This window comes from Lutjanus erythropterus, chromosome 19 (genome assembly GCF_056507025.1).
Source record: "Lutjanus erythropterus isolate fLutEry1 chromosome 19, fLutEry1.hap2, whole genome shotgun sequence".
NCBI lineage: Eukaryota > Metazoa > Chordata > Actinopteri > Lutjaniformes > Lutjanidae > Lutjanus > Lutjanus erythropterus.
In genome coordinates, this window is record NC_139335.1 from 6,104,104 (window position 1) to 6,121,279 (window position 17,176).

Here is a 17,176-nt window from a genome sequence, read left to right on the forward strand (position 1 = left end):
GAGAGTAAGCGCAGCTCATGCACCCATGAAATGGAGGGAAGAAAATACCAAACCCTAACAGAAACAGGAAGTGAAGCAGTTCAGCCTCTCTCATGGGTATTTGACACAAACATCAGCCAGATGTTTTGGACATATTTATTGGGACTGGGTGACAGGGCTAATAAATAATGTCTCAGTATTTTTAGGGTATTCCGTGAAATATAATATATATCTCAATCAACGCATTTTCTCTAAAATAACTTACTGAAAAATTTCCAATAGTAAAAACATAGAATGACCTCATAGTAGGCCTGGGCCATATGGACAGTATCGGATATATCTCTTTTTTTTTTAGAGCTGCAACTAACAATTATCTTCAGAAAACGGTGAAAACTTTTGATCAGATCATCAGGATTTAGACATTAAAAAAAATCTAGATTAATTCAATGGATGAGTAATTACAGGGAGTATTTTATCTATATTTGATCATTTTTCTTATATCATGTTTTCCTAGTGTATTTTCCTTTTTTAAATTTAAAGTTATTTATAATAATTAAAATTGGTAGATAAAGTTTATTTCAGTTTCAGTGCCCTGATGAAATTTTGGATTTTATTGTAAATACAGAGTACTGGCCAACTTATTGCTATCAGATTTCTTTTTACTTAATATCTATGTCAGTGGCCACCAAAAATTCAGTATTGGCTGGGCTCTAGTGCATATAATGACTAAGCAGGTAAGCAGCGAATAATAAAACAGCTAGAAAGGTCTGGGAAGTTCAGAAATTTGCATCACTTTACTGTAATACAGCATCTAAAACCATGAAAAAACAACATTAATGCCATATCACATGATAATGATCTCCAAAATCTAAAATCATATCTAGTCTCACATCACGTTATCAGTATATTGCCCAGCCCTAATATTTTTTCTAGTTTTCACGATTGTAAAGAGGCTTTTTTCAGTTTTTACAACATGTTTTTATTAAATAGGGCAGAGGAAGGCAACAGCTTGCTTTGAAATACCAACATTGGTTGACAAAAAGATCGATTGAGACTGTGTGGGCGGAGATGCAGTGTGTGCTGTGTGTGTGACTACCACTCCCCTTCACATGCACTAACCCATACAAGCCCAGCTCACCTCCACCACCCTAGAAACTCACCTCCACCATGGCTCAGCCTGCTCTGTTCTGCCCCTTTGTCCCGACCTCCTCTTTTTTTTTTTGTCAAAGAGAACTAATTGAGCCCTGTTGAGCCATCACCTTCCTCTTTGTGCCTGATCCACCTGAGACTAACACAGTTGGAGTTTTGTTAACCCCCCCCCCATCCACCCCCAGCCCGCCCCACCCCTCTGTATGTGTATACCATTCACAGTGCGCTACTAACACCGACGATCCTTTTTGTTAAAACACTTTTAACAAAAAGCTGCATGCTGTTTTGTTCCAACCCCTTCACTTTCTGTTTGTGAAAGTTGATGTAAATCTCTTTGTGATTATAAATATCCTTTTTTGTTTGGTTTGTATGTTTTTTTGGTAGAATGCAGCACTCTGGTGAATGTTAGACAAGCTTGGAATAGTTATAATCACAACTGAAAAACACTGCTTATTAAGAAATCTCATTGTTTCCTGTTTATTTGTGCTTGAGGATGTACTGTAGTGTGTAGTGGTGGGACGGTCTTGCATTTCACTTAATGTTTTTGTTTTCTTGCTGACCCATACTAGTGATATAATGGTCTCAGACATGCACATTTGGCCCCAGAGCGTGCCAGGAATTCCTGTTGTGTATGTTCTTGCACACCTCTGTAGCCCCTTTGATTCATTATCAGTTGCCTGATCTTGCCACATATAGTTTAACAATCATTGGTATTAAAAATTAAGCAGAAAAATAATCCTTTAAAGTGAATGGCCTCATTGTAGCTGCACACTTTTGCGGGACCACTGTCAAAATGTGTCTCTCAGCTTGTTATAAAGCCACTTTTGCTGGCTAAAAACTATCTTGCGCTTTGGTAAAGGCCATCTAGTCTGTAAAGTATGATTTCAAAATTATGAATACTAATGATTAGGGATGTAATGATACCAAAAACTCACTTCCAGGGCCGCATCTAATGATTTTCAGTATAGACTAATCTGTCAATCATTTTCTTGATACATCGATAAGTTGTTTGGTCCAGAAAATTAAAAAAAAATTTCAAATGGTAAAAAATGTTGTTTACTGTTTCTAGAAGCCCAGATATTCAGTTTACTGTCATAGAGGGCTTAAGAAACCTGAAAATAGTCACATATGAGAAGCTAAAATCAGAAAAAAAGACTTAAAATGATGAATCGATCATCAAAAATAAGTCACTAATTTAATATCTGACGACTAATCAATCAACCAATCATGCAACTCTACTGCTCTAAAATACAGTAAAAGTAGCCAGCCATGATGTAAGCATATGCAAACAACTGGCATTAATTGTCTTATTAATAATAATGATAATGATAAAGAGCCTGGGTCCACTCAAGGTTTCTGCCTGTTAAACGGAAGTTTTTCCTTGCTATAGTTGCCTCAGTGCTTGCTTTTGGTGGGGAAAAAGTGGGTTTACAAAGAGTACAGTCTAGACCTGCTCTATTTGAAATGTGCCCTGATATGACTTTGTTATGATTTGGCACAATACAAATAAAATAAAACTGAATTGAAATCTAAAAGATATTGACTTAAAAACTTTTTTTAGCATGATAATCGATATATTGTTACATCCCTATTCATGATATTTACGCAAATTATTAAATTAGAGGAATGCTAACTTTGCATCAAACAATATTTTCAAAAAGCTTGAATGTGGTTGGGAACCGATGATTGATAACAGACCAGAGAAGCTGGAGGTGTCCAAAAGCATGCACAATAGCTATTTCTAGTATATATCTAATGGGGCTACATGCACACAATGTCTCCCTCTCTTCACCTGCACACCCACATATCCCCTCACACGTGCATATTCTGTCCACCCTGGGCCTTGTAATGGTAATCCAAGGCCCACTAGCTCCACTTCTGTCTCTTCCTCTTGCTATATTTTTTGTGACAGCTGCATATGTTTCATGGTGCTCCCCCTTGTCATGGTTACGGAATCACAGCAAGCTTGGAGTTTCTGGTCTTTGTTTTGTTAATGCAAGATTTCCATACCTGTTCTGTGTCACTTTTCTTTGTGTACTAAGATCTTGCTCTGTAGTGGTTCATATATGTATGCGTGTGATACATATATTGCCCTCTCCTACCTTCCTCCTCCTCTTAACTTCTCAGTTAGTGGATGTGACTTGATGTGTTATCTTTATTATCCAAAAACATAGAAATGTTCATGCCCAATTTCTTAAAAAAAAAAAAGAAAAAAAAAAGGTTTTTAAACGGTATCCTGTAGTTTACAGGCTACACATAGCTTCATGTATTCATCATAGTGGAAAACCTACCCTTCCTCTCAGTCTCCCACCCTCTATCTCCCTCTCCCACCCCCCCAACCGCCCTTACCACTCCTTGTGCTGGAAGACACTGATGTTACACGCTGTAGGTGATGTGGATGACGATAATGATGATGGTGATGGTGGTGGTGGTTGTGCTGATGATGATAGCGTGATCTGAGTGTTGTTGTTTTTTTTTATCATTTTATTTTGTTTGTTTGTTTGTTTGTTTGTTTTTTGACCAGTGCCCACGGGGAAAAGCTCCTCTTATTATTGGAATATTTTTGGTTTTTTTCTCCTCTCTTCTCTCTGCTAGGATAACATCGGGCACCGGCTGCTACAGAAACATGGCTGGAAGTTGGGGCAAGGCCTTGGCAAAACCATGCAGGGTAAGGACTAAACTCTTCTGCACACACCTATGTGTAATGTATGCTGGTGGTACTGAGCCACTGCCCTCTTGTCATTTTCTTTCCCCTCACATTTCCAGGTTTTTTTTTTCTTTTTTTGTATCAGCAAATTTTCTTTTCTCTTCACATACTTTCTCTGATCTCTCCCTTTGTGTCTGTTGCTGGGTAAAGTGAATTTTTATTTAAATGAATGTCATTCCAGTTGCTCCTGTAGCTCTCACACTGCTGTTCCCTCAAACTTGAAGAGGGAGGAGAATATTCCTGAGGTCTTATAAAGGACGAGGGCAGGGACCCTGGGGGTTGGGAGATGGAAGTGAAGTGTTTATTCGTCTTCACTGATGCATTTAGTTATAAAGTGGACTGTTTCCCTCTTCAAAGTCACAGTTTAATTGGATGCAGTTTTGTTTAGTCAGCCAACTTCAAGAAAAAGTGGTTATGGACTTGCTTATGTGCCAGCACCTGAGTGTTGTACCTTCTCCAGATCTCTCTGAACCCCTGGGTAAAAACAAACATCCTCCGATCGGCTTACAGTGTCGGGTTTATATCTTGCTTACAGGAGCTAAATGTGGTTTCCCTATTGAAACATGGCCAAATACAGAGGTGGTAATGAAGAGCACATGGTTGACTCTGGAAACACAAACCAGCAAACGTGTTAGCCAGAACTCTATCCAACATGGCTACCTCTTTGCTGGAATGTGAAGTGCTTGAATTAACAGGTCCCTGCAGCAATGAAATTGGAGTGAATCCAGAAACAAGGTACATTAGATGGTCTGAATCTGAGAGTCCGTTTGGTTCGTGTCTTAAGGTTTTGCTAGACCTGCGTTGTCTGTCTAAATCCCATATAGTCTGCATCATATTCCCTCTTTTGAAAATCTATAAAGATCACATGTGCACTAGAAAATTTCTCTTATATTAAAGGGATAGTTGGGATTTTTTTGAAGTGGGGTTTTATGAGGTACTTACCCATAGTCAGTGTATTATCTACTGTAGATGGCGGTCAACGTGCCCCCAGTTTGGACAGTGCATATTTCTACTATATTTAGAATATTTTCCTTGCTGTCAGACACCCTTTTCCAAAGGAAAACCGCTGTTATAGAAGCTGAATAATGCCCTCTTCAAACCAACCAGACTCCATTGAAAAAAATCACTAATTTTATCTTGCAGAGCACATGACTTGCTGGTCTACCGCTGCCTCCTTTGGTTAGTTTGTTTGTGTTATTGTGTGACTTGAGTGTTTTAAAAGGTTAGCTTGGATTCACTGAAGTCACACGATAACACAAACTAAAAGATCGAGGCAGCGGTGGACCAGCAACTCAAGTCCTCTGCAAGATAAAATTAGTGATTTTGCCAGTGGATTCTGGTTCATTTGGAAAAAGCAATATTGGGCTTATGTAACTGTGGTTTCTTGCCTGAAAAGGCTGTCTGACAACAAGGTAAAGCATTGAAAATATATTATACACTTAAACTGGTGGCTAAAATACATTTTGTTGCTGAGCCTGTCCTCAGGAATACATTGCTTACCTTCCATGCCGGTACTTCTCTTTCTTCTGGGGACGTGCCGGCTGCCATCTACTGTAGATAATTCACTGAAATACTTACAACATAGAACCACCACTTTAAATAATCCAAACTATCCCTTTAAGATCAAGGATTCCTGTCTCTTGAGTGTAGTGAAAGCTATACCACAAAAAAAGCTCTGTATATTGAATTAATTCTGCCAGATGTAGAGAGCTTTCAACTAAAAAGCTGCATTAAGGAGGTTTACTTTCTGGAGACAGCTGTAATTGGATGGCCTAGTTGATATTGACTTACTGTAAGAGGGAGCACGCTGAACCGAGCTGAGTGTGTGGGTTGGTCTTGGCTAACGTCAGCACCTCATTAGCTCAACCCCGCTGTGCTCATAGGCTCATTGGCTCAGAGGCAGTGGTGCAGAGCCCTGGCATGTTTCCACTGAGCCTCTTCCTGTCTCTTCACCCTGTTTCCTCTCCTCATGAGCATCTTTATTCTCCCCATCTTCATTACTTTAACTCTCTCTCTCTCCATAGCCTCACCCTTCCCTGCGCTTTCTCCAAAGAGGATGATGTATAGCATTGTCCGTGAGTGATGTCATCACTGGCAGGCCAATGAGTCCTCGCAGTTTGCTATGAATGGAGCTTGTTTTTCCACATCATTTCTGGCATTTAGTTTTGTTTACCTCCTCCACCGTGTTGTTTTCTGTCCTCTGAGTCCATACCATTTTAACCCCAGATCTACCAGTTTCATCTCTATAACTCTCATGCAGTCATTTCCATCCACTTCACTTCTCTTTGTTGCTCAATTGCAACTCTTGCTCAAGTGCATTGCACTCCCTGTAAACCCAGCAGTAATGTGGGCTCAAAAATCTGCATTTTAATGAGAAACACAACTCATTCTGCAGTCTCCAGCACACGCCCAAACTACAGACAAGTTACAGCCTTACACATCAACATAAAAGAGCGTAGAGAGCTACCAAAGTAAGTGAGTAGTTTATATTCAGAAGATGTTTGTGTTCAGACTTGTGCTTCTTTATTTGATTTGACTATATTTAAACACAATCGTGTATACGGGCTTATTCAGAGCAAGGGTTTACTGACACTTGACAGAGTAGCCAGGCTGTGTTGCAGGGGCTGACTGATTTTCTGCTCTAATATCCAGCATTTATATAATTATCAGAATTATTTTTTTCCGATTGCCAATAAAATAAAGCAATTGCAAAATGTTCCACTGTGGCTCTGATGCAGCCTCCTCTCTCTGTCTGTTTTCCACTCTGTAGTCTTGCACAATGTCCTGCCCACAGCGCCGTCTGGCTGTTAATTAGGCTACTTTATATACTCCTGGATAGCTTTATCTATAATAATCATAACCTTACATAAAAGTTGATTTTATATTTGATTATATTTATAATCTGAATCTACAAAGTAACTGGCTAAAGACATAAAATAAATCTAGGGGACTAAAAAGTACAGCTGAACGATTTTGAAAAAATGTCTAATTGTGATTATTTTGATTAATATTGCAGTTGGGATATGATATGATATTAGAGGGAATGATAGCGTTTATATCATTATTCACAGACAACATGAATATGATTATGGTGTGATTTTTGTAGGGATCTGTATTTTAAAAAAACTGTTTTCTTAAGGCTCTAGAATATGATGTGCAGATACCTCTGCAGCACAACAATACTTAATTTAAAATGGTATTGCCTTTAATGAATATTGTGCCACCTGCAACTTGAAAATTGCAGCAGGCCGTATTGCAATTTTTCAATAAACTTTTGATTAATTGTTCAGCCCTAATAAGTACAATATTTGCCTCCAAAATGTAGTGGAAGTTTAACATAGCAGAAAATGGTTATTAAGACACTTCTATCTTTATTGCAAATGTATGTTGGTTCCAAATATCATCAAAAATCTCATCAAATAACCTTGTTGTAAATGATAAACCACATTTTATCCTTGTATTTACACAATATTATCATGTTTATTATTAACATGATATCAAATATCGCGGTTATTGTTGATACCGGTAAATCCTGACACCCCTAGGCCATGATATGTTGTTGTGTGACATGTAGACATTAAATGTAGATTGATGAGCTTCCAGAGTCCCACAGGTCAGATGACTGGCTGTCAAGCTGTTTCCTGGCTGCCCGAGCACCTCTTGTTCATGTACATATATGGCCGCGGTTCCGCCATGTCGTCTCATAGGTATTCTCTCCCTGACCGTGGCCAGGGACCAGAGTAGACCAGGAAGCTGCTTCATTCTAGGCAGGTTGACAGTAATTTCTGAGCTTAGCATTCGGTGTTCTGTTTATTTCCATCTGGCCTTGAACAGCTGAATAGCAATCTATTTGATGTGATAAGGATGTATGCTGTGCTTTGTGTGGAGGAGAGAACAAGTTGCAGGGGCTGACTGTGCTCTTGTTTTTGCCGCTGGCACCACTGATGTGTGGTTATGTAAGCATCCTGCTTTGTGGGCAGATGAGACTGCGGCAGAGTGTGTCCAGTTGTTGTGTAGGAATTAATGGTCCGCTGTTGGAGCCCACTGTCTCTGTTCAAATTTGCTAATGCACTTATAGGAGTAGACCTGCAAAAACACAATCGCATCCTTGCATCTCATTGAAGTCTGCTGGATAATCATTATAATCTTCCTCTCCTTTCCTGTCCTCCTTGCCAGAAGAGAAGGTTTTTGAATTTTTGAAGTGAAAGCATTGTGTCCCCTTTTTAAGTTTTTCACTGTATTGACTTTGTTCTTATTCTTCTTTTGTCCTTTTTGCCCCTTTTTAGGTAAGGTTTGTTGGATCCCCTCTGTATGTCAGTATGTGTGTGTGTGGGTGTGTTTTCTTTCTCCCACTCTGCAGTTGACCTCAATGTAACACCCCTTTTACAGTGTACCGTAGGCTAATGGCCTCTGTCAGCTTCCTCCTCTTTGCTTCATAATCACTAAACCTTTATTTCAATCTGCACACAAGTGTTAAAGTGCTTCGATTTGAACAAAGAACAAAAATCCATTTGAAATCAAGATAGATTTAAGAAGCCATGATTCCATCACATCCCTTAGAATCATCATCTTCCACGTATGTTAGATTTTTTATTTTTTTTTTTTCCTCTTTGAGTTTCCGTTGCTGCTGTCGGGTATCTGATTGGCTGTAACCACGGCTCAGACTTTGAATGGCTTGCAGAGTAGACAAGTTTTCCCCCCTCTGCTTGTTTGCCTGTTTCTACCTCCAAACCTGTGAAACTTTTGTGTATGTGTGTGGTCATTACGTGGGACTGAGATGTGCGTGCGTGTGTGTGCGCGTGTGCGTGTCTGTTACTGACCGGGCCATAGAGTCAACTTACAGGGAAAACCTCACCACCCTTCTACACCCCCAAATGTCTCTGTCCCCATGGTTACACGCTCCCGTCCTCCCCCTGTTTCTTTGCCCCTCCTGCACAGCATGTTTGTCCCAGAGGTGCACTCCTGCCTGCCTCAAACTGTCACACTCACCTGGGGCTTTAAGCAGTGTTGGAGGTAACACACTGAACTACTACTTTCACATCATAGAGTGAAATGTAACACTCCAGACAGGCGCACGGTTCACATTATTAAGTATACTTTGGTAAAACTGCTGCTAGATACCAATGCAGAACCCACTCTAAGCACTGCTCAAAGCCTTGCTGGCTCTTTCCTCAAGTACATTTTATGTGTGTCACGTGTTCACTTGTTCCGGGGGGTTAAGCACATCCCAAAACAAGCTTGCTGGCTGTGAGCTAGCGAGGAAATGAAAGAATCTCAGGGAGATTTGCTAACTGGGCTGACAAGCGTCTGCGAGGCAAAAAGCTCAAAGGGGGAAAATGGTGGTCGTCCCTAGAGGCATCTATCATCCCAGACACTCCAAAAGTAGACGTTACCTTTTGATTCACAACTTTTGTTGGATGGTACGCTTCCCTTTTTCCTTCACTTGTCGGAGTTGATATGCCAGCAGACTCCGCTGGTTTTGTTAATCAGTCCCTCACCCAGTACAGCTCCTCCCAAGGAAACTAAAAAAGAAGGATGGGTCATTGACTCATAAACCAACATCCTTATGATCTGCTTGGTGCCAGACTTTGGTGCAAATTCTATTGAAGCCTATGGGAGACGCATGGAGAAGCACAATAAAACCCCACATATCTGCATCTTATGTGCTTCAGTGAAAAAAATCCTCTGTCAGCACCTCAGAGAAGAGCTACCTCTAATCACCTCTATTGTGCTTTAGTAGGTACCAGGTGTGCTGTATATTTTATGGCTGTCTATCTCTTTTAACTTTTAGAAAAACTTGAAACAGTGAACTTGATGGCTGGTGTCTTGCAGTGGTTAATCTATGTGAAGCCTGGTCATCATATCAAAAACAGTAGATTACATTAGTATAGCAGTATTCTTCAATAAAGTCCAGTACCAAAAAATCCATACATCACAGCCCTAAATCCAGCATAACATTCATCTGTCTTGCATGCAAAGAAGTTATTGAATTAGCATACAAATCAAGCCAAGTGTACCTTGAAAACTCAGGAGACTTGAGCTAAAAAATGGCACATTAAAATACTGGTGCCTCCATTATTCAGACTGATACCCTGTGAAACAGAGAGGGGTGAGATGAAGGAGTGGCTGCCCGTCCATCAGTATGCTAACTGCCTGAGAGTTTTTAAGTGTGGCACTAATGTGCGTTCAGTGATGTAATGGCACTTCCTTTTTTTTTTAAGTTTCCTTGGCTCCTCAAAAAGTACTTATGTGATGGGGTTTCTATTTTTTTCTACTCGGCGAGGGTAAAAAGTGAATGTTTGCTGGGTTCTTACTGATACAGGACTTTTGGCGTACTTTGTAAGGGGTGGTAGTTTGGTACCTTCGGGGCATATTCTGGTTGAGAGAGCAAGATGACGCCAGGCTAGGGGCCTGGGGACTGGGACGAGTGGTTGGGAGAGAGTGGTGAGAGGAAATCCCTGTAAGCATCTAGCCCTGAGTGAAGGGATGAGGGGGGTGGGTGGGGCGGGGGGCGTGACACAGTGATGCCCCTCTGGTAATAAACCCCCTCAAAAAAAAACCCACAACCACACTCCCAACCCCACCCTCCCTTCTCTATGTGCCTCAATCTTCCTGCTTAACCAATTGGTGTTTCTTTTTTACAGCGATTTGATCCTGCCCATGTTGTGCTGATGGTAAACTTAGTGGTAAATGTTATTTTATCCCCCAATTGAATTGTTTTATTTTATTTTTATTTTGTTTTAATTTCTCCCATTTTTTGTTTTCCTCTCATCAGAGCACCAATGCTACATAGGCTTTCAATTCTCTCTGTATTAGTCCTCATTCTGCTGCTTGTATATTATCATGCATATGTATTACTCTTAGAACATTGTCATTTTGTTTGTTTTCAGTTTTTTTAAACCTTGTGATTCACACCCTGTGATTTAGATGCACATTGTTTTTGTCTGGTCCCTTTCTTTTCCACTGGAATGGGTAATGTGGAAGTATTGTCACTGTGTTTAAAGATTGGTGATAGTTTGGGATGATTGTAATTGTTCATTAATCTTTAATCCTGGGCCTGTCTTGTGACTTCATTCAAATAGACCACTGCAGTGGCTGGCTAACAGATCAGCCCTGTTCTTTTTGGTTTCGCTTCTCTGCCGCCGTAGGGCAAAGAGCGTGAACACACATGCCTATCAGTAGATAGTCTTGTGATGTAGGTATCACACAATCAGTCCTCTCTTCTCACCTCTGTGGTGTAATAAGGCCTCCACAATCGTCCAATCAGCAGAGTCAGGTTTCCAGCTAAAAGAAAACCCATCCAGCTGCCAGACACTGCAGTGGGACTGAGAGTCCAGGCAGGCCTTTACATGTTACAATGCCCATGCATCTATGATTTCAGAATTAATATGTCATTGGGCTGTGATGACTAAATTACTTTAAAGGAAAGCACAGGAATGATGCAAATATTTACATCAAATATTTTTTTTTACCTTCCTCTGTCCAGAAAGGTAAGAATGTGCCAGAAAGTAGCCCCATTTAAGAGTAATGGGTTTTTATAATCTAAGTAGGGCTGCCCAGAAAAAAGATTTTCCTAGTCGACTAGTAGTCATTAATTAAAGCCATTAGTCGGCTAGTCATTGCACGTTTATGATATCAACTTAATAATTCAAATATAGATTTTTGGGGCACTAAGTGAGGTGCCTGTTAAATGCTAACAGCAAAAGCTGTAATGTTTCTGAATGTGTCAGAAAAAACAGCAAGGAGGCTGAATATTTTGTTAATTAATTCAACACAGTCTAACCTCACACAAGGCTCAATTTTCTCACTCCTCAACCGCTTCGCACCTCCTTTCCCCACCTGAACCCACCATGTCTTCATCATCACCTGGTCAGAGCTGCTGTAAATCACCTCAGGCTCCGTCAGTCTAGGAGACTGTGTCCCAGTATAATAGGATCGCTAACTGAGCTAATGGCAGCTACCATAGGACTGAAATTGGGCAAGACAGAAGAAAAACAATGTACTTATTAACCTCCCCCAGGGGGAATATGATTATTTCACTCCATTGTTAATTTGACACATGCGTAGGCCTGAATACACCCATGCACATGCAGTTTGTGAGAGAGGTGATAGAGTGATGGATGCTGCCCAGAATCAGGCGCCCTGAGCAGTTGGTGAGTCAGTGCCTTGCTCAGTGTTAACCGGACAGTGCCCAGGAGGTGAACTGGCACCTGTCCATGCTACCGTACTTTTGGTTCAAGCTGGACTTGAACCGGCACCCTCCAGTCCCTAAGTCATGTCCTTGCAGACTGAGCTACTGCTGTTCCACTGGCCTGTGAACGAAGACTTTAACCTGTAACACTGAAGTCATTGGCACACTGCTGTGCTGCAGCTGCCATAGACATATATTAAGATGCAGCACTAGCTTTGGGTCGTACATCTCTAAACAAGTACAAGTAAATAGTGTAGCTGTTTTTTTCTGGATTAGAAAGCACTATAAACAAGTTGTTTTTCTATTTAAGTTTTCATGATTTACGTGCAGTAGTTACAAAAAATAATCCTGGGCAAAACGACAAGACATAGTGCCCAAATGGAGTTTGAGGTGGGAGTTATTTTCTGCGTCTAACAGATAAATTAAAGTCAATCAAGATTTTTCTCACCAACAAACGGTTTAGGCGACTATAAGGGGGCAGCCCTAATTATTAGTACATCACACATGTTGCCTCCGGGCTCTTTTTGGCTCAAAGCATTACTTTGGCAGGACAGTGGAAAATGCATGATATTAACCTTCTGTTGGCTTCTTTATATCAGAGAAAATGCTTGACTGAATCTAATTTGTAAGAAATTTAAACCACCTGCCCTATTTTGTGCGGGTATCACGACCATGCAACTTTTATTACACATTTTCAACCCAAATGCTTATAGTTATTCCATATGCCCAATGGTATACACAGAAAATTGATTCATGAAAAAAAAAAAAAAAAACCTAACTTGAATATGCGTGAGGAAAAAAACTGAAACCAAACTGAATTGATAATCACTATCAGTAAGATCAATTATTGTATCTGGCTGGCAACAGGAGCAGCAGACTAGTCCAAATTCTTTTTATGCCTTTTGTGTTGAGATTCCCCTGTCTATCTGTCTGTCTGTCCTCCCCTTCCTTCTCCTCCTTCCCCCCATACCCATGTCTTACCAGGTAAGTATCCCCATCCCTTGCACTGTCACCATGGCGATACCTGGCCTGTGACGTCACTCTGCTGTAGTTCAGTGCTTGTGTCCTTTTTTAATTTTTACTCTGTCTTTCTCTCTGCTTTGTTTGGCTGATTATGAGTGGATTAAGCAATTCTGTGTCAATCTCCAAAGTAGTTTTGATTTTTATATATTTTTTATATCTTTAATGTTTCATTCTGTTTTTTTGGTTGTCTTTGGTTTGTTTATTTTTTCTACAGTTAATTTCCTTCCGATCTAGCTCTTTTCACAGCTTACGTAATATAGCTTAAGTAGACAGTGGAAAATAATCCTTCCAGTCATGTTGAGGAAGGGGGCCTGGGACAAGGGGAACAGATTTGGACCTCAGGACAGTGAAAGGGGCTTGCAAGGGTCAGCCAGCCTGCAGACATTTCAGAAAGAGATGATGCAATAGGCCTCAGATAATATTGGGAGGCTTTGTTCCCCTCATGGAGGATGTCGCATTGGCAGCAGCTGCGCAGGCCTGTTGCAACTCCCTTCACATACACACACACACACACACACACACACACAACCCCTCAAGCTGTAGCGTCCTTGATAAACTTGGCATTCTGGTTTAACAAGACTGCAGCAGTGAACGGGTGGAGGAGGGGTGGTTCACCTACACTGAAAAGATATGGAAACAGATTGGCTTAAAGCTTCTTGTGAACTTTGCCTTTCTCTAGTGCTGAACAACCCTGATGCCCTTGTCTTCATTTAATTGACCAGGAATACTATAATTGCAGCTAATTCGACCCATTCAAAATGCAAATGAGCAGCCAGGTCAAATGTAACAGGAAGGCTAGGATAAATCGCTCATCATTTTGTGGCTGCAGTAAGCTGTGAGAATGGCTGGTGTTTGGTTCACTGTAGCTTTCTGGTCTCTTTGCACTTCAAGGCAAAAATTCTCTAACCCCAGCACCCTATGCTCTAAAAGCAGGCTGTCTCCGAGCTGGCCCTCTGTCCCAGTCTCAGACACTCACCTCGTCCTATCTCTGTCTCTTTCCCCTCAGGACGCACCGACCCTGTGCCCATCATCCTCAAATATGATGTCATGGGAATGGGGCGGATGGAGATGGAGGTAAGATGCTCTTTATTGTTTAGATTAATTGTTTAATTAAACAAAATAGAAAGTATCAGGTCATTTTAAATGTGGCTGTTGCTCTCACTGGCCCACCACACCGACAGTGTCCAACATTAGCTTAAAGGGATAATTCAGATTAGATTTGAAGTGAGGGTATTAGGTACTTGTCTGTAGTCGGTGTATTACCTACAACATTTTAACACTTCCAACCAGACTCCATTGGCGAAATCTGTAATCCAGCAACTCCTTTTTTCTGCCAGATAAAATGACCGATTTTGCAAATAGAGTCTGGTTGACTGAAAGAAAGTGATATTTGGCTTTTATAACTGAGGGTTGCCATCGTAAAAGGTTGTCTGACAGCAAGGTGAAGGGGTGAAAATGTTTAAAATATAGCTTACCTTTAAACTGATATTGATTTTTAGGCAGGCCTTTTTTAGGTGGTTAAATTTGTTGTTGACCCTGTCCCCAGCAGTATATTGATTAGCTTCTGTGCTGGTACTTCTTTATGCTTTCCCAAAGTGAGAGCATGTCTACTCATAAAACTCCATAAACTCCACTTCAAATAGTACAAACTGTGCCTTTCAAGTATTTTGACACGTGTGCTCTGAACTTGTTCTTGGTTCTCACTGCTGTAATTTTTGAACTTATTTTGCTGGAACTAAATTAATGTGTTGAACAACAACTGCTGCTGAGAGGTATATTAAATAAACAACAGAGGCATGACGTCATAATGCAGCCGTTGGTCATTAAGACAATATTAAAGCTCAGTGGCTTTCAGCATAGCACTGAGACAGAACAGGTTAGTCAGTTTTCTACTCATCTAGAGCCACCCAAATGAAGTGTGACTTCTGTTACTGTTCAGTGGAAACATCTAGGAGCAACGGTTATGGACTACTTGTCTTCACAAGGTCAAAGAACATATTACCAAATGTTGAAGCTTATAACATGCATTTTTTTAAAAATCTGTCCTGGTTTTCAAAGCTCACTGCTCTCTGGAAGAGTCATTGGGCGCTTCAAACACATTTCCAGGGCAGAAAACCTTTACATGAGCCAAAGAGCACTACGCTCAGTGCCAAGATTCAGCTGGAGACGTGTAAAGCTCAGCAGCACTGGACTGTTGAGCAGTGAAAACACTCTGAAATTATCAATCACACCAACTGGTAGTCCGACAGACAAATCTGAGTGAGTGGATGCCAGCAGAGCATTACCTGAATGAATGAATGAATCAGTCGAAAAAAAATTCATGGCACGGGTTAAGTCCTAGCTCTTGTCTACGTGGTTGCTGCTTCGGTGTGACATCGATCCTGTGCACAAAATACAGTCCATGCAAAAGTTCTTCATTGTGATGTCTGTTAAAGAGCTTGAGTCTGGATTTTAACCCCGTCCAGCACCTTTGAGATGAACAGGATGAACACAGAAAATGCGATATTATACCAAACCCTAGTTGCTTCTGCTGCCCGCAAAACATCACCGATGTTATTGGAAACTTTAGTTCCTGTCGTAAATTGCATTTGACCTTCACAGTTTTGGCTGAATATGATTCATCTGCCTCAGGGAGGATTTATACTTCCACATTGATGTGTTCCAATAATCCATCATGTCTTTACTATTAAAGTCCAACTGAAATTAAATTGTTTTTTTATCTGCTACAGCATACATATCCGCTCTACAAATCATGTCCTCCTCTGAGAAAAAACAGAAGCCATAAGGGAGAAATTTATTTGATATTATATGTGTTTGGTGTCGTGATGGTGGCCCCCAGCTTTGTGTTAATTCAATGGAATACTGTTGATTTAACTTAACTATAGGAGAAATATATTCACTGTAATAAATTAGACAATTAACATAATATGTCATCAGAATTCAAGGAAACATGTTAAGTTATAATACTTGCTTCTCTGTCAACACCCCGATTTAATCAGACAAACAGTGAGCAAACTATATAGTTGGAGGACAGTTTCCTTACTTTAACTCCCAACATCTCCCCAACTTTCTTCTTGAGGATATACTGCTTTTCTATCCCAAAAATTAGTCCATGGTGACTGCTGACCGGAGGGGAAACACAAATGTCAGAGATGTCACCGTTGATTTTGACTAATGAAAATAGGTCGGAGGCGAAGCAAGAGCACAAATACTTGCAAAATAGAATCAGAGCAAGCGTTTTTTCAAACAAGTGACACGTCACTTGGCTTGTTCACCGATGCTCAGAGCAGGTCAGGACATCTTCATTGTGGAAAACCGAAACAATCTGGTTTTGGCTCGTTTGCATCGCTTCCAGTGACGAAGCGATGTAACAGCTTGTCCCACACAGTGTATTAAATATAACTTTGAACTGCTGTTGTTGACAAAGGAGTGTTTTCTGCGAGTGGTGTAACTGCTGTTTGTCCTCTCAGCTGGACTATGCAGAGGATGCCACAGAGAAGAGAAGAGTGCTCGAGGTGGAGAAAGAGGACACAGAAGAACTGCGGCAAAAATACAAGGTGAGCTCCTTCAGTGTTAAGTCATTCCGATCACTTGTTTTTTCTATAACCTATAATGTTAGGCTGCTGTGGTTAATGTATGTAATGGATGGAAACAGAAGACAAGTACTCCAGTTACTGTAATTAAGTTTTGAACACAGCCTGAGATTCATTCACTGATTTCCCTGTGCGTTTCCCTCAACAGGACCAGATGGAAAAGGAGAAAGCTATCGCAAAGGCTCTGGAAGACCTGAGAGCCAATTTCTACTGTGAGCTATGTGACAAACAGTACACCAAACACCAGGAATTTGACAACCACATTAACTCTTATGACCACGCTCACAAGCAGGTACTTGTGCTTATTAGTTCTCCTATTCTTGTTTTGCATTAAAACATGACAGAAGTGTTTGCCTGATCCTGACGTGCTTTGTTTCTCTCTCTCTCTCGTGTCTGCAGAGGCTTAAAGAGCTAAAGCAGAGAGAGTTTGCTCGCAATGTGTCATCGCGTTCCCGGAAAGATGGAAAGAAGCAGGAAAAGATGCTGCGGAGATTACATGAGCTGGCTGAGCAGAGAAAACAACAGGACCGGTAA

At 40.7% G+C, this 17,176-nt stretch overlaps 1 protein-coding gene across 3 annotated transcripts in view; it reads left to right on the plus strand.

Moving 5' to 3' along the window:
* Positions 1-17,176, plus strand: part of gpatch8 (G patch domain containing 8) — a 35,189-nt gene that overhangs the window by 12,279 nt on the left and 5,734 nt on the right. For 2 of the 3 annotated variants that reach the window (XM_084743989.1, XM_084743990.1), the window contains exons 3-7: positions 3,724-3,796; positions 14,056-14,123; positions 16,520-16,606; positions 16,791-16,934; positions 17,042-17,172. In XM_084743989.1, the coding sequence (XP_084600115.1) occupies positions 3,724-3,796; positions 14,056-14,123; positions 16,520-16,606; positions 16,791-16,934; positions 17,042-17,172 (503 nt within the window). Of the gene's footprint in view, positions 1-3,723; positions 3,797-10,479; positions 10,522-14,055; positions 14,124-16,519; positions 16,607-16,790; positions 16,935-17,041; positions 17,173-17,176 lie in introns of all 3 variants that reach the window. The other variant, XM_084743991.1, reaches the window with a different exon arrangement.